Source organism: Montipora foliosa, chromosome 1, assembly GCF_036669935.1.
Source record: "Montipora foliosa isolate CH-2021 chromosome 1, ASM3666993v2, whole genome shotgun sequence".
Taxonomy (NCBI): Eukaryota; Metazoa; Cnidaria; class Anthozoa; order Scleractinia; family Acroporidae; genus Montipora; species Montipora foliosa.
The window spans coordinates 31,532,733-31,555,232 of record NC_090869.1 but is presented as its reverse complement, the minus strand read 5'-3'; the positions used below and the strand labels follow the sequence as shown (position 1 = coordinate 31,555,232).

Sequence of the window (22,500 nt, the reverse complement as noted above, 5' to 3'; positions counted from 1 at the left end):
ATCGGATTTCCCATAATGCCTCGCTTCCAACTATATTATCAACTCGATGTTGACGCGCGATCTCTCATTTGCGATGGAGCTTCTCGGAGTGAACGCTGATGTGCTCTCTCCGTCGCCATTGCTTTACGTCAATTGCTTAGACTTAGACAGTCGGAGTTATGTTAAATCTGCAAACTTAGCCTGTTGCCGATTCCCAACGGTCCTGGGACACGTTAGGTTTCCAAAAGACTTACGAGAGCGACGTCTTTGCTTGTTTGTGCGAACAGAAACGTTGAGCGATCTTGAAGCGAAGGCTTCGCCGGCGGTGATCAAGGTCAAATCAAGCTGTATTCACAAGGTAAATCGATTTTTCCTTCATTTCTTTAACCATATCTACTGCTCATAACACTTTGAAGGATAAATTCTTTGTATTTTGGGAAAACTTTGGCGTAACGCGCCGTGATCGAAGTAGATTTAGATCGCACTTCGTGTATCAATCGACGCTAAATTATATTCTTTAAGCCGACGACGTATTCTTCTTTGTAGCGAAAAGACAAGCATGTCAACGGTTTCCCTGTTTTTCATAAACACTATTTTCGTTTACTCCAACAGCTGGAAGATGAAAACGATCAAGACCAAGGCCGCTTGGTACTTGTAATTTTTGATTTCCAAGTCATGGCAAGTATGTCACAAGTGACAACATCCCTTCGGCCGTACCTCGACTATGAAGAAGATAATAGCATCCCAGAAATGCCTTGGCTGGATGTAGAACTCGTTCGATGTAACTGCAGCAGTTTTCCCGAAGTAGGAAATATTGGTGTGAAGAGTTCTTCGAACGGAAATAATTCGCAAGCTGTAAGCGATTCTAGCGAGTCAGAGTCAGACAACGATGTGTCCCACGAGGATGTGAACTCGCCAACATCACACGATTCCGACAATCCTGATGAAACGCCGGCGTTATTTACCGAATACTTTAAATTGAAAGGCAGTACGTATCATGCACATTTCCAGGATGCGTTAAGACGTTGCAAAAGACTATCTATGGAGAAGAGAGATACTTCAATTCAACTTTTAATTGAGCCTGCAAATGCAAGAGATGAAAATGCCATTGTTGTTCAAGTGCAACTCGACAGCACCTGGCAACCTGTGGGCTATATTCCTGCTGTTAAAGTCAAGAAAGCAATGGATGCTTTGGAAAAAAATGAAGTAAAGAACATCACCTTCAAGTGTATTGAGTGGAAGTACATTTATGGACTGGGGGAGTTCAAATATGTTTCATCAGTTACCATCACAAAACTTAACAAGTGGTTACCAACAGACAAAAATTATCAGTATAACGACTTTCTGTAATTTCCTCAGACATTGATTTATAGTTGCTTTCCACTTTTGTATCTAGGTAACTTCTGCCAATCTTAATTCAAAAAATATTTTATTAACAATGGTACATTATTATTTACTTCATAATAAAATGTGTAGTACTGTATGTTATGCCACTGTACAGTGCCTGAATATGCTTTAGCGCATACTGTGCTTCAACTTTTCCATAGTTGTTTTAATTCCATTTGTTAAATTTTCTTGAAAGTGAATATAATGTAACTTTTAACAATGTGCTGAATAATTATCAATAGTAAATTGTCACATTGAGTTACTATGGTAACCAAGTGGTTGTTGTTTGAAAGAATTGTTACGATATTTAAATAAATTTATTCTTTGCCTCGACAGCCATGATCTGATTATATTTAACATCCATTCCTTTTTGTATATAGGTACAAAAACAACAGCCTAGACATGAAAACCTGTTGAAAATGGAAACCCTGCTGCAAGAGGGAGGGGGTTAAATAACTTATGGAAATTTGATTTAATTATTATTTTTGCCATTAATTAATGTCCCTGAAATAATTTTCTCACAAAAATCAATTCTAAAATGCAAACAACATAATTAAAACCCCCTAGTAATTGATGATCCTACAAAATTTGTTCAGGGTTTCAAAATGTATACACTCCTTAATTTAATTGGCAAACTGTTTATTTCCAGAACTTCAAGTAGTATGAGTTGTACCAGCATTCACTTTCAATGCTATCTATGCACTTGTGGTACAAATACCGAAAGAAGATGGACAAAAGCTAGAAAGACCTCGGCAATTCCTTCTACTTGGGAAAGTCCTTTATCTCGGATGAAACGAAACATGCTTAGATCGGCTGTTTTAGAATGATGCGGTGTGCTCAGACTTGTCAAAGAATTGCGCGAAGTTGGAAAAATTTTGCCTTATTTGCAACGCGTATGGTCATGATTGAATGTGCAAATCACAATATTGAATAATGTTACGTATTAAAGTAACTGGAACCGGCATTAAAATTTTCCGCTGTGGTTTTTTCACGTGGATACCCGCGCTTGAAGTGAATGCAAAACAAATTTGCCAGGTTGACGGGATTTGCTTATGGCGCGTCAGTGGTAAATGAGCTGGTAAACCGTTCAAAGGATGTCACAGCTTAAAATTTATCAATGAATGGAGTTAAGGTAAGTAACAGAAAAACATGACAGAAGAATTTCGTTTGTTCTCTCTTTGACGCGAATACATCCTATCCGGACGAAAGAGTCATTTTGCAAAATGTCAATCGGTTTACAGCTTTTTCTGTTAAAACCGAACTCGGTCATTAAGAGTACAGGACTTTTGTCTCCGACGTTCGTCCACGAAAAGCCGTCAACAGGTGATATTTTGTGAGCCAAAGATAAGGTCTGACTAGAGATACTCCCGGTAAAAGTGGCACAGCGAATACTGAACCCCGACGTTTCGACTTCTTCGTTTACCAAAGTGCTTTTCTTTGTCGACGAAACAGTGCTTGTTTTTTCCACCATCAAGTGTTATTTTCTCTGGACTAAGACATCAAAAGTCTCTGTACTGTTAATGTGTGATTTTCATACCGTCTGGACATTTTTTTGTCTTTTCTCCTCTTGAAATGAGAACTACAACCGTGTATATTTGACGCGCAACTGAAATTTTCTTACCCCAAATCAGACAATGGCGTCAGTGTTCACGTTACTTTCGGTCAAATCTCAGCAAATATGTCTTTGTCCAGCGATCGCCATTAGTATGGAACGCACATATTTGTGAAGAATCGAACTGCTTTGAAAGTTTTCCTTCAAAAGTGGCAGGGCGCACGAAAATGCCCTGTGAAAGTAAACCTAAATTTCATCGAAACTTGGCACTTTGTGATGCGTTGATTCAACTCTGGGTCAAATTCTTGAGATGCAATGCATTCTTAAATGCAATGTACTGCAAATAAGACTCTTGCTTTTATTGCAATAAATATTAGTCCCAGCTATTAAAAATTATACTTAATTACATAAAAAATGTTTAGTTAGTGTAGTAATATTTACAAATAAAAATGCCTGCTTACCACAACTTTGCACTGCACTTTTCGATTTTATAAATTTCTTACTTTAAATTTGAGGGAAACTGTAGTAATTGAAATTTTAAAGATAATTACAAACTGTATAGTAAAATTTACATGACAAGTAATTATTGTAAAATATAATAATTTTGTTCATGATGATTTACATGATAAGTAATTGTACATTATATTTTGTAAATAATGTATATTTTAAAATTTTCAATTCCTTGTGTGGCTGCCTTGCATGGGTGTGTGTGTCACTATTTGCACCTTTCTGCTTTTGGAATCCCATTTAATAAATAATACAAATATAACAATTCTTTAAACTTTGTACAGTGAATTATTTTACCTTTGTCTGCACATTCAAGTTTTATGAGACATGTGACTGTGTGCAAGGAATGGCAGCAAAAATAAACAAAAACCAGGTCAATTAAATTTTTTGACACACAAAACAGCCATAATATTCAGGTATACCTTCTCTTCAATTTCTTCTGCAAGTTTTTTGCAGTTACTATAAGTTGCCATACACCAAGAATGAAGTAAAAAATAAATTTAATGAACACAAAATGGTGTGTGATGTTCCATCATCATAAATCAATGTATATTAATTACTTAACACTGTTGGAATCAATATTAAATTTTATTGGGACATGTACATATTAGTTATTAAATACTGGCTCAATTACTGATACGGTAATATTATTGACGTACTATATTTAATAATATTATAATATAAATCCCTTTCACCCCTAAACCGGCCAAAACCGGCCATACTTGGTATTTTACTCTTCAATAGGGAACCCCCACGGGTCAATGGGTTAATTAATAGACTAAAAACATTTAAGATCAATGGCTGCACATTTTGTACACTTTCATCCTGATTTAGATAAATTTACTTTATTCTCTGCAGTGAGATAGTAACTTACCACAAAAGTGAGCAATGAATATGAATGAGCATGAACTGCCCACATCGAAATTAATGAGTAGTTAATATTGTATCAGAGTTCTATCACAAAGTCTCCTTTGCCTTTAATTGTCCTTTTAATTTTAAACATTGCACAGAAGACAAGACCTACTTTATGTATTTCCAGACATCCCAATTTTAATTGTACATTTAATGTGGGTGTAATTTTTACCTCCCCAAAGAGAACTCATTCAGAAAATTTCATTTCAGTACAACCTACAAGTCTGATGGCAGTGACCACATCATTCGTCACTATTGTATAGATTTCTTAAGAACATCAACATCACTTTTGAATAATTCGCTGGTAGCATAAATGATGAAAACAATGAATAATTACTATGGCTAGACTTAATGGAGTTACCATAGATCAAGGACAGAATTATCCAATAAAGTAATAAACTGGAACTTCATTATTGACTCATTTTAGCATATATTATCAAACATGCCTTCATGATCAGTTGATGTATCTAAGAATAATGTTTTGGTTCCGTTAAATGAAAGTTCTTGAAATATTTAAGGTAGTGTATCTTGAGAGTGTTTGCACATGAGATAAATGCAGTGAACCAGGTTGGCCTCAGACACATACACAAAATAGCGGCTGGTATTAAATTTCTGTCGACGTATCTGTTGAGATAAGATGTTCTTTCAAAGGACTGAGGACATTTCATAACTCTAAACGATCAATGAAAGAAAGTGAATGAAGTGACATCCTTCCAGCGCTGCATTCAAGTTGGATATATCGAAGCCTGCGAGCTCGAGGGATATATTTCGCAACAACGTTAGATAGTACTCCCTTCCCAACAAAGGAATCTGGCCTTTGCTCGGGTCTTTTCGCACTTTGAGCATTTGTTGTTCACTTAAATGGAGAAGTAAAGCTAAAAAGTATAAAAGGTGACTCGAAGCAACTTCAGAGGCGTTGCTTCCCCGAGCAGACTAAAAGGGCTGCTTACAAGAAGCGTAACGAAAGAAAAATTCCCACCGACTAAAATGCCCCTTGCAGAATCTTTCCCTATCACGTAAACTATAAATGACCACCTTCAACTGGCAGAAGCTATATAGACCGATCGAAGAAGCACAGGTTGAAATCACCGCTTCGAAAGCCATCTTTGTTTATATCACAGCGCGCGGTTGGAAAACTGGATACTACAATTTTCAACAGCCAATCAGACAAAAGTCTCCTTTGTTGATAGCACAAGGATAACAAAGGAGACTTTTGTCTGATTGGCTGATTTTTGTACCTCGTACCCAGTTCTTTATTCCGCGCGCAATTTAAAATTCTTGTAAACAAAGATGGCTTCCGAAGGAGCGATCTCCTGTGTCCTTTGTTCGATCGCTTGTTCTAGAGTTGTAGGTGAATGTATCAAATTGTGGCTTCGTCCACTGCTTCAGAATGGCGGGAAAATATTTGACAAAGGGTGTTTTTGGGCGGGAAAGCTGAATTTTTTGGTAAGTTTTTTGCTTTTGCCGGCTTTCGAGTATACCCCCGTAGTTTGTGTACTGCGGAAAAAATGTTCCGCAACAAGTGCACTGAGTGCAAAAAAACGCGTTCCAAAAGCGCCTATATTAGTTTTAAAGACAAGACACTGTGCAGAAAGTGCTACTGCAAGTTAAGAAGAGAGGGAAAAGGTGATGACACCGGGGAATCAAGTGTGTTCGCGTCAACGACGACTTCAGCTAGCGAAACCCACTTTCAAACAGGTATGCTAATTTTATTAGAGTTTCTGGCACGTTTAACTCTTAAATCGTATTCGGCTGTTTTTGTTTGACTGTTAGTATTTTAATCTGAATTCTTAAATATAGAAACACTGCCGGAAGAAATTTGCCCGGTGCTGCCTTCAACAAGCGACAACGAGTTTCTGAAAGTTACAGGTCAGCTGTTCTAATAAAATGGTATTAACTTAACATTAAATGATGGCCAGTTGTATTTTAGAAAAAGGCATTCAGCCGGGTTATTTTAATTTTAGCTTACTTCAGCGTTTTGAATTAAATTTGAGAGCAAGAACTTTCCTTTCATGTTTCTATAGTTAGTGACATAGTAACACTCTTGGCAACACCAAGCAACAGGAGCAGCAGAAATTTTTCAAACTTTGTCTTTTAGGTGAGAGGTTTGCAGAAGAAGTGCGAAACTTACAACAGGCACTCCAAAGGCACTGTGGAGAGGAGAAGAAGTCACCTATTTATGACGTCACCGAATTTTTAAACTTCTGTTCCCTTGCCGGTGCAGCAAATGTTTTTCATTTTATTTTATCATGTATGACCTCTTCCCGCCATTCTGAAGAAAGAATTTTGTTAAATCAGAAAAGGACTGTTGTTATTTTGTATCAGCTATGTTTTGGTTATTCACAGAAGTGTAATTTTTTTCAAGAAGATAACGGTTTATTTCTTAAGTTTTGTAATCTTACTGAATGTGGTCTTGAGACTCAGCGGCAGTTGGGAACAAGCTGTTCAAGTAAAGTCATTTCAAGGAATCGGGCAGCCACTGCTAAAAAAAATATCTCCACATACACTGATGCCATCCAAGAAGCCATAGAAAAGAAGTATGTCATTACCCTGATGATAGATGATTATCACAACATTCATTCCATTCGAAGACCTTCTGATGACAGAACCACATGCAAAGTGAACCACATGTGTACCATCATTATAAAGATTGTGAAAGAAGCAACAGCCATTCCGTTTAATTCAGTTAATTTGATTCATAACCCAAGAGGCATTGATGCAAATCTTTTGTTAACTAACTTGTGCTCTGACCAGTTTTTTAATCAAATATGTTCCTTTTCATTTGGCTCATCAATGCCCGAGTTGACATGTCCACTTTTTGATCCACTCATGGCAAGGCATCAAATGGAAAGCCATGACTATCAAACACAGGGTACTCATTCTCTACGTTCCTTTAAGGATGTTTATTTGATTGATTTTGTTGAGTTACCTCTAAAAAGTAAGGCTAACTATGAAGATGCTCTTGATATTGTGTTAAATACTAATTTGAGAGACTATCTATCAAACTTTGTTGTTTTAATGCCGGCAGACTGGCCTGTCCAGTATTTTCCAAGGCAAATAGTTTATAAGAAAGCCAGTCCAGCAACAACATCCCAAAGCAATGTCCCCCAGGGTTGCTCCCGGCATCCACTCAGTTCAGTCATTCCCACATTAGGGCCATTGCATGTGGACCTCAATGCTGATGAAGATATTGTTTTGGGCTACATGCCATTTATGAGACTTGTGTATGAGTCTGTTTTTCCTGGCAGAAAACTAGCAGACAAGCCCAAGCCATGGAGGATTCAGTTTTTGTTGGAGCTGATTTATGGTGGATGGACTTTGGTAAGGACTGTGGTAAAGTCTGTTTTTGCGCAGGTGAAGGATATTCAGTATGGCATTTTGTTAAACCTGTTGGACAATTACATTCCTTTGGCACTCTGCAGCTACAGCATTTTGTTCAAATTAAACAGATTTGATGACTATTTTCGTTCAATTTTCAGGCTTTGGATTATGTTTTTTTGTTTCCACAGAAAAAACTACAATAAAGCTCCCTTATTTTGGTTGAGTAATATTTTATTTTGGAAGACAAATGGTTGCAAAGATATTTATGATTTTTATTCAGGTTCACTCAATGTTGTTGATGAGTATTTTGTTGAGTTTGTCCACAGCCTTGCCAGAAAGTTGACCAATCCAGCTGACAGCGTTGAACAAATGCGAGAGAAAATGCTTTCTCTTTTTGCTGCTGGGGAAAGGCAGGGAAATTTTCGTGCATCTTTTACCCCTTCCAAGAATTATGCTTTTAGTCGGCGTTCATTGAATACTTTATTTTCTAGGGTTGCATCAATAATTGTCAACATATTAAGTTCAATTTCCCATGAAACTGAGGCAGCCTGTCCCATACCTAGAACACGAGGACAAAGAAAGGATCTTGTTTTATGGAAAGTACCAGCCTTGTTTGGAGATGTCCCTATGAAATCTGACTTCATGCCTTTAGGCTTCCAGTTTTCTCCCCATCCTGATCAGGGAAAAAGGTGTGATCTGCCAGGTTGCAAATATCTTGGAAGACACACCATGGAAAATTTTTGAGGGTTGCTGGCATTCTTTTCATTTAATATGTTTGAACGTGGTTGATGTTTGCCCCATTTGCAGACCTGGGATTGAAACTGCAATAAAGTCCTTAGCAACCATAGCTAACAAATCCATTCATCCTAAAGACAATGCATGTGGCTGTGATGAAAATGGTGACACTGGGGAAATGGAAACAGCTGCTGTGGATGATGATGATGATGATAACATTGGAAATGATGGTGACAGTGACGATGTCCTCCTAACATCTTTGGCCAATGCTAATGTTGATCAAATTCTTCAGAATTTGACTCTCCAGATTATGGGCCTTTCTGTCAGACCACCACCAGTCCTCTCCCCTTTTCCAGCAGCAAGCAGGACAACAACTGAAAGGACATCTTCTCAATCGATACCACGCCAATCATCCTCCCAACGAAGGCCTCCCCACTGTACCACTTGTGGTCATCTCCAGCGAGGTCATCGAAGGCTTATGTCAAATGGGACCATCAGTAAGTCTTGCCATGTGTGCCCCTCAAATATATGTACAACTGGAGGACAGTCCACACCTTGTTCTTGTCATTGGTGTTCCAGCCAACCACAGGCAACCACAAATTCTAATCCAACATTCTCTTGTTTTCCACAGGGTCCATCTGTTGTTCGGGAAACACACTTCAGCCATGATGTAACTGAATGGCTCATTTCTGTTTCTCAGGCAACAGTTACACCTGGTCAAATAGGCAGCAATGCCTGTACTATTATTGCAGTGTATGGTGCAGTCAATTATCTTTTACCATCTGCTAACTGGATTTTGCCCTCCCCACGTAGCTTACCGAAAGAGTTTATCACTATGTTTAAACAGCTTATGATTTATGGAAACCACAGCTACAACTGGCTTGGTAGTCAGCAGCCAACATACAGTGCACCGGAGATAATAAATCATCCACAGCTGGGTTTTTCAGGAGTGGTAAAATGTGGGGATGAATACCAGTTCAACAGTTTTTCTCTTTTTGCAGGTGAACTTCAGCGTCGGGTGGCAAACTCAAACCATGCCAAGCTAGCGGCAGTATTGATCTTACCACCAGACAAATCTATGCTTTTGCTCATAGGTTCAGCTGCTGAATCAGTGCTTTTAGAAAGCCACACCCACCTTGGAACAGGTGCAATTTTAACTGCTTCTGGACCTGGAAAGTTGACAGAAATGGCTTCTTATATTGACTTTATGGCCAGGAGGGATTGGACATGTAACCCCACCCCTTTTGATGTTACTTTTGTTACTTTGTTGTAGACAGTGTCATATTGCTTTTAGAGTGTACCTTGGATTTCTTTTTTTGTAAAATAATTCAAGGACTGAAAGGCATGTGGGAATAATATTAATAATTATAGTAATAACTTTATTGAAGTCTCAAGGTTAGCGGAGCATGAGTGCTCTATTACAAATCAACTGAAATCACAACAAACCAAATCAAATGTTGGTTTTTGAGAAGAGGGGAAAACCAGGGTACCCACGGAAAAACCTCTCACAGTGTAGAGAACCAATGAACTCAATCTACAGGTGGCATCAAACCCTGGAATTGATCCTGGGCCACACTGGTGGAAGGCGAGTGCTCTCACCACTGTGTCAGCCCTGCTCTATTATATGCTAGCTTTCCTGAACAGATGACATGCTCAACTTCAAAGAATACTGTATCAGTCATGGGTAAGCCAATTAAAAAAAAAAAAACAAAGAAAGGTCTTACCGGGTTTGGGGCTTCCAATAATACAGTATTTCCTGTAACATACATGTGTATCTCAATAAGCAATATTAACTATTGTTGATTCATGATCACCAGGGTTTTCACTACAGTCAGACATTCCCATCATCCTAAAGGACTGCTTCTCTCTCTCTCTCTCTCTCTCTCTCTCTCTCTCTCTCTCTCTCTCTCTCTCTCTCTCTAAAGATTAAAAATAGGGCAGTTTAGTAACAGGCAAGTCTCTGAGTCTCAAATAATAAACAAAAATCAACCTCAACTTTTCTTACGCATGGATTGAAGGAGCCTTGTGTAAGCTACTATGTGTTCACGTTTCAGCCGTACTTCTTTGAAACTCCTTGTGTTATATCAGTTTATGTCCCTCACTTGTTGCCAAAGTGCCCCTTGCCGTGGAAAGTACTAAAAAACCTTTTTCTAAGTGGTTTTTCAAATGGTATAGAGGATATCTGGGGTCTACGATATATTTTGAGCATTCCCTCACTTTCCACAATCGAATCTCTTCACAGATTTTTGCTGCTCAAAAAACGGCGTGAATATATATACATCTTCATGTACTTGCGATGTCTGTAAGACGTCGCAAACAAATCGGTGGCTAAATTTGTAGCGCCTACGTGTTTTATCACCAAATATGAGCATGACTCTCAGGCCGACTGATTGAAACATTGGAAGAAACACACAAGCTATGTTCTGAACGCAAAAGATCATTAGAAGTCGGTGTTTACGATTTTAATGTAAATTTTTTGGATACCGGGTCCCGCAAGTGCATTTCGTTACTAAAGTGCCCTTTCATGTGACGCCGATTTAAGCACGCAAAACTTGGGATTTTCGAGTGATAATCGATGACGTTGAGTTTTAAAACAATACATTGATGGGTTTTATTTTATTCTATTACCTTTTTGTATATTGAATGGTGGATTTTAACGTTGGTTGCTCCTTAAGAATTTTAGGGCACTTTTGTAACTTTGATTAATAATAGGGTTTTCTTAATCATCCCACGCGCGGTTTCAATGAATATTTATACCCGCGATGAAAAAAAAAAAAGCGGAACTACACACTCTGGAGTCATAATGACACGCCGTGATATTCTCGCTCGTTAGAGGAATTGGAGAAGGGGGACAGGGGGTGGGTGGATGTGCTAGTGCTGTCGTGATTAAGTTTCTTATAGGGGCGCCGCTTTACACCAAAACCTAAGCCAGAATCGTGGCGTTTGACATATCCAATGGCTCCAAGCTTTGATAGCCTACATTGCATTATTCATAACCATCTTAACTTAATATTTAACATGTGGACTTTTCATACAAAATGATTTCATGTGAACTATGGACGCCCTTTCAATGCTACAACACAAAATAATGTCCCTGCCTCTCTCCAAGAACGATAGTTGTTTCTCTGGAGTTATACTAACTGTGCTACATAACATCGATTGGCACGTGATTTTAGCAAAAAAGGAACATTTGGGTGACCCCTCCCAACCCCCACAACAGAAGAAATCTGCACCTTCACATTCGCAGTCTTGAAAAGTCATTGAATTGCATTTTTCCTTGAAAAGGCCTTGATTTTCCTTGTGTTAAGTTCTTGGAAAGTACTTAAATTTCCTGCAACTTTTAATGGTAGGCAATGAAGCTTTGGCGCTGATTTTGGTTCTTTTTATGGTCTCGCGCGACCTGAAAACACTGCAAAGTTCAAAATCGATCACAACGGTTGCGAATGCCAATAGAAATTTAAGCAAAGACGTAAATACTTAAATACCTGTTAATTTGGGTGACAAACATATGTATTTCAAATTCTCTATAAACCCTACATTGCAATCCTGCTGTTTGAAATGCAGGGTTGATAGCGGTGATGTATGCTTACCCATGACCGTTGCTTTAACCAAAAGTTATGGTAAAATAAAAGATTGCGAGACTGCATTTGCAAAAAGTTGGAAATGGAGACATTTCAGAGTGACACTTCGTGACGAATATTTGACGATGCCTTTGAGAAGAGTCGTCAAGAAACGCACGCACGTGCCTTTAATATTTGAGTGGCAGCATCGATCTTCAAAAAAGAGCCAGGTAATTATCTAGATTTCATTGACTCTGAACATTAATACAATCAAAAGTTAACAACTTTTTAGTAGTCATAATTTTTTCCCCTCTGTAAAAATGTTCAAAATTTACAGGTGTGATGGAGAAAATTCGCTTAGCCAAATCCGACCTCGCAAAGGCAGTCATGACAGGGAAGGAAGACATCATTAAAAAGGTAACTACCCTTTTTCACTGATTATAAATGGCCCAAAACTAAATTAGTTGGAAAAGTATAAATAACTTTCTTAAATTAACAAACCCTCCAAAAAGCTTAATGCATGATACCTTTATTAACAAATTATTATTACAGAATTACCATTAATGTAAGAGTCTTCAGATTATACAATATAATACAAGTATATGTAAGCTTATATAATATTTAACATAATTTATAATATTAAATCTTAAAATAAACAGTACATGCATATGATTTTCAACATTATTATTGGAGTTACTAAAAGCTAATTTAAATAACATTGAAGCCTATTGTCAACATCTTTCAAATTGTGAGAGCCCTTTGCCAGATAATTATCAAAGCATAAGAATCTTTCTTTCTTGGTACCAAAACATATGTAAGAAAATTACCATTTCACAACAGCACTCATGCACATTACAATGAAGGCCTCCTACCTGACTTAGTCAGAAAGGATGTTAAGCATTACCTTAATTTTGGATTCAAAAGCATTTGATCACATTTGTTATGCTAGGATTCGTACCCTTGTGGGCTACGGGTCAGTAGCCCATATGGCAAAGCCGAATGGACTATTAACCCGTGGTCCTTGAGGGCAAAGGGTCTAATAATTTTTGTTGTTTTAGTATCACCCAACTAGTCGCACAGAAAAGGCAATAATGAAGTTAGCAAATGCAAGTTGAAGAAGTATTCATTTGAGAATAAAAAGATAGAAGAAGTCACACTTTTCACTACTCAAGGGCTATTAATGATACTCCTCTAGTAGGGTAGCCAATCAAAATGCAGGATTTTTCATTAGTCCACTAGTTGGATGATACTAAACAATATTATCCACCATTCCACCTAAAAGATAATTGTTTCTGTTGTTCATGTCTCCCAGGAATAGTGGCAGAAATTAATGCCATGACTACTACTTAGCTAAAACTGATTAGAGTGTAATGTGAAGTGCTAAGTTTCTACCTCATATGAACCATGTGAGCGTTAGCCCTACTGATGGAAACGGGCCCACACAAGGACAGAGAAAAACTCTAACCAGGGTGGGACCAGGGTTTTCCCACCCTGGTCAGAGTTTTTCTCTGTCCTTGTGTGGGCCCATTTCCATCAGTAGGGCTAACGCTCACATGGTTCATATGGGGTAGAAACTTAAGTTAGCACTTCACATTACACTCTAATCAGTTAAGTCTGTTCAAATATGGGTGCTACATGGCCAACGTTTGCAAAAACATAATCCTTCCTACTACTTAGCTAGTTACAGAGAAAAGAATATTGAACTGCCTACTCTAAATTGTTATGTGTTGACTAGATTTCACAGATAAGGATAAATTGGGCATATACTAATGTAAGGGCATCAGCCTGAATTAAAGTGTGTGGAATTTAGCCTTCCACGTAAATGTACAGTTAACACCAACAGTCCCAGACATAATTGTTGGGACACGTCTACCTCTTCCTTCCCTCCCAATGTTGGTGTGAAAGATTTGGTGACTGAACAGCTATAAACAACATTGAGAGGGGCAGGGAACGCACGAGAAGGGAACAGAAGATCTTGGCATGAAGTGTCCCAACTATTTATGTCTGAGACTGTAGCTATTTTTCAGTGTAAGGGAAATTGAAATGGTTCAAAACAGAGCAGGTTTCAAAATAACAGATAGTATGCAAAACAAAGAAAGATAAATCCAAGGGATTTTCACCTTATTTCAAAATAACAAGTACTCTGAATCGACTGAGTTAAAAATGCCTGTTCTCACTGAAATTAGTTCCTTTACTTATAAATTTGTGATTAGTTTCATTAACCATTGTGGTTATTCTAGGCAGCCTGTGCTCTTCATTATTCCTAGTTTTCTGTTTCGAAAAACTGTACCCGGTAAAACTGTTACAGTTCTCATTTAATCTAAATATATTATTTAACAATCATTCCATAAGCGTGCATTGGATATGAGATGGTAAATAGCCAACAAGGCCAAATTGGCTATAGCCAGTCTTGTGTACAACAAGTGCAAATGGAATAACTGTTTTCTTAAATTTTTATTATTTAAATTCTGAACTGTTTTACTTACAGGACTACAGGATGTTTTCTCGCTTTTTACAAACCGACAGACACAATTAGTTTCCATATAAGGTCATTACAGTATAATTATGAGCTGATAACCAAGATTGAGTGAGCCAATCAGAAAAGGTAGTCTAAGAAATGCAATAACCGAGATTGAAATTTTAATAATGCATTATAATTAAACATAATAATTAATACATATGCTAATTTCCAAGAAGAAACATTAAAATAATAAGTTTTACATTTTCGAATAACACTAACTTGCTGCTAGTAATTTTCCCAAAAAGTATATTTGAACTGGAACAGCAAATACATTTTCACATCTCTGTTAAACATGTAAGCATTCCTTTTGACTTCAATTGAACCTCAAAACCTGAGTCCTGTTAAAGAAGAATCAATTATCAATTGAAATTACTGGTCCCCCAAAATGTGACAATCTGTGGTAGTTTCAAATAGCTGTCAACCATGAAACACAAAGAAATGCCACGGAATGTTAATAATGAGAATAGTGTGCATTGCAGGGGTTTCAATAACTTTTGCAGTAGATTACTGGGTTAATCAATGTAAACGGTGGTCACTCTTGTCTTTTACAAGGGTTTGAGTGAAAATCAAGGCAGAGTGGCCGGCGGGGGGGGAAACAAATCTCTGACAAACAGACGGAGGTATACCACCGGTGACTGGCTTCTAATGAAACCTCTGCATTGTCTCCTTACTTATTATATTTGCCACTACATACATACATACATTAGATACATACATAATTGACCACTCTCCATAGGGGCGTTTGGTGCCAGTGACACACAGTCAACAAAACAACAGAACAGAACAAAAACCACAACTACAGTACTGTTACGAATTTGAACTGGCCTCAAGGCAAAGCAGCTGGCTATTTACAAGTGCAGCCAAGAAGTAGAACTAGGGACCACCAGGGTCAAATTGATCAGAACCCAGCTGTTCGAAAGCTGATTAACTTAATCCACGATTAGCGTAAACTTTTGTTTCATGTTTTTAACTGTTTGGTGAAAGCTTGTGCTAATGTAAAGTTTTGCAAATATCAGTGTTGAACAGTATTTGGGAGTAGAAAAATAAACTCCTTGGCTAATTTTTATTTGGCTGGGATTAATGATGATTGGCTTTTGAACAACCGGGCTCAGTTGTGTTTCATATTCGATCAGTTGTACTAGTGTTTATGGATCATTTGTACTGATTTGCAGCAGCATGAGTCCACAGTATAAATGTTTCCACAAGGGCTAGTGAGTGGCACACAAGAAGATTGCTTGCAGTTGTACATTGTATAGTTATCATTTATTTTCCTTCCTCTGAAACTGAGACTTCCTGAGGGAGTGAACAGAACTAGCATAGGGCAGCATATATAGCATAAAGGTGTGCTAACTTTAGCTAGCTTACATCCTACCATGACTAATAACTAAAATATGCTGAGATCGTTTACGGTTAGGGATAGCGTTAGTACAACTGATTGAATATTACGGACAACACTTACAACTGATCACATGTAAGAGACACACCTGATCGATAAACTAGTACAACTGTTCGAATATTAGGCACAAAATTGATCGATAAACCGATAGGGACATAACTTATCGATAAATCAGTACAACTGATATTAAAGGGGCTAGGTCACACTATTTTAGGTAATTTTCTTTAATTTTGTTAATTATGAGCTCTAAACGTCAAATTGACAGAGCAAGAGTCTTTCATTTGCAAAATCACGGCCACATAACAACTGAGAATGATTTTCCAGCTGTGTAAATGACATTTTGATGTAGACTGATATAAATTTGAAACAAGGTGGGCTGACATTTTTCAAATTTACCCTATTCAATCCATTCCAATCCTCTCCAGTTTTGTCCATCCATGTCCCTTCTTGGCTTCCCTGTGTTTTCTTAGAGTTCTTCTATAGTTTTGAACAGTTATTTTGATATTTTAGTTAATTCGATGACCATTCGATCAGTGCTGAAATGGCCTAAAATTGCGTGACCTAGCCCCTTTAAGGACCCAAGTGATCGATAAATCAGTACAACTGATGGACTGTCTGGGACATAACTGATCAATAAATCAGTACTGAACTGATTGAATGTCAGAGGCACAACAGATCGAACATCAGGTACAAAACTAATTGATTGAGTAAATCACAAGTCATCGATTTTGACACTCACTGAGTGAAAAATTAACTGATTAAAAAATGACCAATAAAAAAAATCGAATAAGTGATTCGCAACTGATCGATTGATGCCATTTACACAATTAGAAAGTTCACTTACATGAAGCGGGAGGATGTGACTAAACTGATGAGTGGGCCAATCGGTACATGTTGCTATAATTAATTTTGAAACAAACAGCTTATTCGCGAGCCTTTTACTTCAGTTCAGTGGAAAGTACACGGTTGAAATGATCCTTAAAACACTTTTATCACATCATTTTTCCAAGAGCTTTTAAATGATAAGTTTACTTTTTCATGAAACACTCCAGCTACACGAGGATCAGTTTGTGATTTACATTACAAGGGTATGTGCAGATTTTAAAAAAACAAAATGGTATCTAAATCGACATTGTTGCGTATTGTTTACCGATGTCCACTGATGGCGTCAGATATTCATTCGTTGGTGCATACTTGCTGATACTTGTCTAAATGTTTGCACAGAAAATTGTACAAGCCGATTGATCAGAATGCGACCATACCGTAATTGATATTGGGCGAACACATTTTTCCACTGACGGAACCCTGAACCTAGGCACTGCAACATTAATGAATTAAATACAAGGTACCGCTTACCTACACATTAGGTCCCTCACAAGAACGAAATTGGAACGCTTCACCGAAAACTCTTGCAACGTGTTCACGTTTGTCCTCAAGTCAAGTACAATCTGTAACAATTTGATCACGTGACGTACTACGGTTGAGCTGAGGGAGTTTGGTGACAAAAGACCAGATCCCAATGAATGAGTTGCAAGTAATTGGATCCGTGCCATATACACGAAGGGTTCTGGGATCACCAGGGGCGACACATTGCAAGTTGGGTATGACCGAAACTTTTTCGACTTCCAAAAAATTAGAAATTTGGAGAGAGATCAACACTTTTTTGTTGCTCATTTTTTGCTTGATAATTCAAGTAAAGAGTTTGATGCTGAATACTGGTGGGAAATTTATTTAGTTGCGTTTTTGACATGGAGTGTGTTGGCAGCTTGTTTTGTTACAATTGCGTATGGTAACTTGACACGATTGAATTTCTTGTCTTCACGCACGTAATGAAATAGGAAGGGCCTCTAATAGCAAATATGTTATTTGTTTAAAAAATATTTCGCTGGAAAAGGTGACCTTTATGAATTCATGTTGTATAATATACGAGCTTAACTGGATAGTTTTTATGGCAATAGTAAAGCATTTTCCTGTCAAAATGAGGTTAGCGTCTTTCTGGTGAGTTAACTTAATCAAATATACCATGTGCGTCTCGTGAGTTTGTATTTGCCGTCTGCCGTAACCTTGATTGCCACTCTCAAAATTACCTCCAGAACCTACTTTTTGCGTAGAACAAACTTTTAGAATAATCTTCTTGTCTTCTGTTGTGATACTTAACAATTCGGGAACATTTTGTGAGAAATTATTTACAACGGGTCACACGCGCAACTAAAAATTCCTTTTTTAAGCATGAGAATTCGACGAAGAGGTAAATGCGACTAAATTTGTTGCGTGCGTTGCTATTTTTGTGATTTGATTGTTGTGCAAATTTCCCCCGGGGGAAGGGGGGGGGGGGGGTACTCGATGTATCCCTGGTTGGGGAGGTGCGGCGCGGCCCCTCATACCCTGACCCTGTTTAAGACAAATATCGCTGATTTTCCTACCCATTTTTAAGACAGAATTCCGATTTTTGATACCCTGTTTAAGACATTTAACCCAGTTTAAGACAAAAATTGATAAATCGATACCCTGATTAAGACAAGAAATCATAAATTCGATACCCTGTTCAAGACAAAAATCCCGAAAAACATACCCTGGCTGTCCGCACGTCCCCATTAAGCCCTTATAAGGGAGTACCAACAACGATATTTCTTTAAATAACTGCTTAACCCATTTCCGAGTTTCTGCAGTTTCAAAGCGAGTCCTCAGTGGTGCCAAACCATTCAAATGGTAATGAGTAAGTGTTGCAAATTCTTATGCAAATCAAACTCGTTTCCTTTACAACAGTGGAGCACCAAGACTCACCTCGAAACCGAGACAAACAGCAACTCGGGAATGGCCCATTTATTTATTTATTTATTTATTTATTTATTTACTTGCTAGTGCGAAGATTGTTCACATGAAACTAACGCTTTTTGCGAAATTTAAGTGTCATGAAATTACATCATTTGCGTGACAATATATCCGTTTACTCTCACCCAATAACAAACTTCATATTTATGAACCATTTCTTCTGCTCTTGTGTTTGTCAGTATTGTGATTTGCGACAATTCGCAAGTCTGTTTTAGTATCTCATGGATGTTCAGATTTTCAGTTACATGGCCGCTCAACCTCGCGATTGTGTAAATAGTTCACCCTGAAGTCAAAATAGATACGTCCTCAGGAACCCGACAAAGAGGGCTTCCTGACCCGACAGATGAAATGTAAATATTCAGTTAAATATTAGAACAAAATTAAAAAACCAAAGACGTTGTTTTACTCTGAAAACGACGAACGATTAACATGCTTTCCCGTAGTTCATTCAGTTGACAAGAGGTGATCACGTGCACCTTTATGGTTGCCAAAAACAAAAGGCACTGAATTGGGTGGTATTGAACTGCAGCGGTCCAGTTAAGTTTTTCAAGTGGGGCGTCATTAAGACCATTTGAGGGGTCACCCACATGTCGCGCTAGCAGACACGTACCACAGGCAATCCAGTGTGCGCCTTATGGAGCGTATATATATTTTTTTATGTAATCCGCAAACGACGAAACATTGTTTCCCGAATTGTTTCCTTGGCACGCAAACGAGGAGACATTTGCTGAGGAAGCAAAATGTTTCTGAACAAATGCTTCCTGTGGCAGCAAAATGAAGAACATTTGCTTCCGCAACAATGTTTCCGCTACCTAGCGAGCAGAGTCTCATTCGATCTTCCTAGATAAGTCGGGAAGAGGAAAGTTGTTCTTTCTTCTTTCCAACTTATCTTGGAAGATCGAAAGAGGCTCTGCTGGAAGGGTATGTTTCCGCAACATTGTTTCTTCGTTTGGGTATGCCTTTAAAGCTCTGTCCAAAGGGACGCAACATTGTTGGCCAACAATTCCCAACATTGTTAGGACCAGGCTAAGCTAGGAAACATTGTTGCGGAGACGTTGTTTCCCTGGAATTGCTGCTTAGGTGGCTACAATCGAAAACATTTGTGTCGCAAGAAAAAAAATGTGCGTCCGGGAAGCAAAACTGTTTTTGACCTGATTCAAAAACATTTTCTTGCATCTGGGAAGCAAGATTTGCGTCCGCAACAATGTTTCCCAAGTGGCCAAACTGTGAAACATTTGCGTCCGCGACAATGTTTCCTAGTTTAGCCAGGCCCTTACATGTTCCGTCTGTTTGCACACCATGCTGCATGTTGTTGCGTGTTATTGGGAGTTGCTGCACGAAGTTTGAAACCTTTCAAACTTTTGAGCCAACAACTGTCAACATTTCTTTTGTTCCGTGATCGCTGAAGCGTAGCGCAACACTGTTGGCTCCATTTGCACAGCTCTTCCATCATAACGACGAAAGTTAATATATGACAGCCATACATATTTGAATTGCGGAGAGGACGTTATCGTCACAGTTATTAATTAACGTTACTTGAGTAAGAAAGAAAAGAAAGCCTGAAAAATTCAGGATTCAACCCCTGACCTCTGCAATCTTAATGCGGCGCTCTACCAGTTGAGCTATTGAGCCACCTGGGAGCTGGTTATTATGTGAGTTCATATTTGTATGTAGAAGATATAGATACGACGAAAGTTAATATGTGAAAGCGATATATATTTGGAGAGAATCAAGTTAAACTGATGATCATTGCTCCTGCAAGGGTTTCGCCTTGAAGCAAAATCCCGAGGAGGCATTATCTTGTGTGTGTATAGAGTTACAGTGATCTGGTATACCAGAAAAATCTCGGTTTCGCAGAACTAGGCGCGCACGGAATGAATGGGTAATGTGACGTTTTCACACCAAATGCCCGCATGTAAGTCTTGGGACTGATGATATTGAGCAGAAAATGGCTTTAGCGTTAGGGTTAGAGCGTAGTACATGGGAACGTAACGTCACAATCAAGGAAGTATCGGTAATCGGAAATCTTCATTTTCGGGGTTCAACATTATTGTTGAGGATATCTTTCCATCTGTCACACGTTAAATGCTGTACAATCTAACGTTGAAGCACGGAGCTTTTCGGAAAAGTAAGGGAAAGCTTTTGTCTGCCTTTGCATTAAGTCCCGGGCATTAAGTCCGTTTTTTCACCAAGAGGTCGTAACGTGACTAATTTATCTCACGTCAAGGATAATCCTTTGGTTTGATTAAGGGTCGCGAGGCGAATTCATATGGGAAACAGTTTGTTAATTGACGAACATTGTGCAAGCACGCTTGACGTTTTGTTTGTCAGGCACAAATCACTGTTTAGAGATTGAAAGACTCAGTCTACAACCAGCAAGTGTTGTTAGAAAACAATGAAGACAAACATTAGTTAAAGTATTTACAAGGCAAACGATCGGTGTTGTTCCAATGAAACATTAACATATTAAAGGCTCGCGACAGTATTCTGTCCCAAAAGAGGCTGTTGTTTCGAAAGAGCCAATCTTGAACACGACTTTGGATTGAAGAAAAAGGCCACAAGTTATTATCATATTTTTGCTGGATTTTTGAGACCGTTACGTTCAGTTCTTTCAAAGTGTTAGTAAACTTTCGAATAAATTATCGCAACATAGGGAACTCTTAAATATGCAAAACCATGTCATGGGTACCTGCATTGTTGGGGATACTCTCAACATTTCCGAATTCTAATTCTGTCACCAGAAGAGTTTTCTACACAAATTTTTCCCTCGATGTACCTATCATTAATAAAATACCGTGCCGTGACGCTGTTTCAGTTCCTTCATCCAGTCAGATTTTAAGACTGCCTGTTTCTTTCTATTCATTTGGTCATTTAATCCTATAACTCCGATTCTATAATCCAGATCAAGGACATCTAAATAAAGCATTGACATTAAATCGTGCAATATCAGTGGTTATTTACGTTACTAAAGACTTAAAAACCTCATTCCTTACAGTATGCTACATTGTTAAAAAGCAATGGCCACATTGCCCGTAAAAAGTGACCTTGCGTTTCCTTTAGTTTCTGTTTCGACTGGTACACCATCGTGTCCGCCATGATCAAATCGTCTAGTCACAACGCCCCTTTCATATTCGGCACTGATTTGTTCTGTCCCCCGTTTTAACATCAATTGCTGCGTTTGGCCATTCCTCTACGTGGGCCCTAGACACATTGAAATCTGCGTACAACTATACTTAAAATCATCATCTAATTTTTTCCAAACTTGACCCACCTGAAACAGAAGATTGAAAATACAGAGGATATTACATGGCTGCGCGAAATTTTATCTTCGAGTGTTAATAGTATCTCTCGTGGGAGAACGAGATACTATCAGCAGGAGAAGAGAAAATTCGTTTCCCTAAGCGGCCATGTAATGTTCTGTTTATTATATAGATACGGATGAAGTGTTCCGATTGAAAACAACCTCACCACATGTAGATATATGAGTAGATTATTGTAAGTCTACTGCAATATGAAATGCGCACAGTTCAGCAGACGAGTAATGTTTGCTTTCAAATTAAATTGTAGCTATAACAACGCAGAGAAAGATTACTGAACGAAAGATCGTTCAGGTCAGTGTAGTCCTAAGAATGCCCTTGAGTAAATGTCATCAATAAAAGTTCTTTTTAGGACTACACAAACCCGGAAGATCTTACCTTATGAAGTTTTGTGCGCTGGGGTCAAACGTTACAATCTTATAACGACTTCTTTTTCTCAAATTTTAGCGCAGGCGCGAGCTGGAGGCTCTGCTGAATTCCAT

The 22,500-nt window shown here is 38.3% G+C and overlaps 1 protein-coding gene and 1 long non-coding RNA gene across 2 annotated transcripts in view; one reads left to right on the top strand and one right to left on the bottom strand.

Moving 5' to 3' along the window:
- Window positions 1-3,348, top strand: part of LOC137996567 (uncharacterized) — a 3,407-nt gene extending 59 nt beyond the window's left edge. The window contains exons 1-2 of the mRNA XM_068842024.1: window positions 1-337; window positions 592-3,348. The exon at window positions 1-337 is cut by the window's left edge and continues 59 nt beyond it. Coding sequence (XP_068698125.1) covers window positions 47-337; window positions 592-1,329 — 1,029 coding nt within the window. The 5' untranslated portion in view covers window positions 1-46 and the 3' untranslated portion in view covers window positions 1,330-3,348. The remainder of the gene's footprint in view (window positions 338-591) is intronic.
- An 11,222-nt stretch (window positions 3,349-14,570) lies between these two features.
- LOC137996609 (uncharacterized) lies at window positions 14,571-17,329 on the bottom strand. Its single transcript, XR_011122342.1, has 2 exons — window positions 17,226-17,329; window positions 14,571-14,811 (listed from the first exon to the last, which is right to left on the bottom strand). It is a non-coding gene; the product is annotated as an uncharacterized lncRNA (long non-coding RNA).
- Window positions 17,330-22,500: the final 5,171 nt, after the last annotated feature.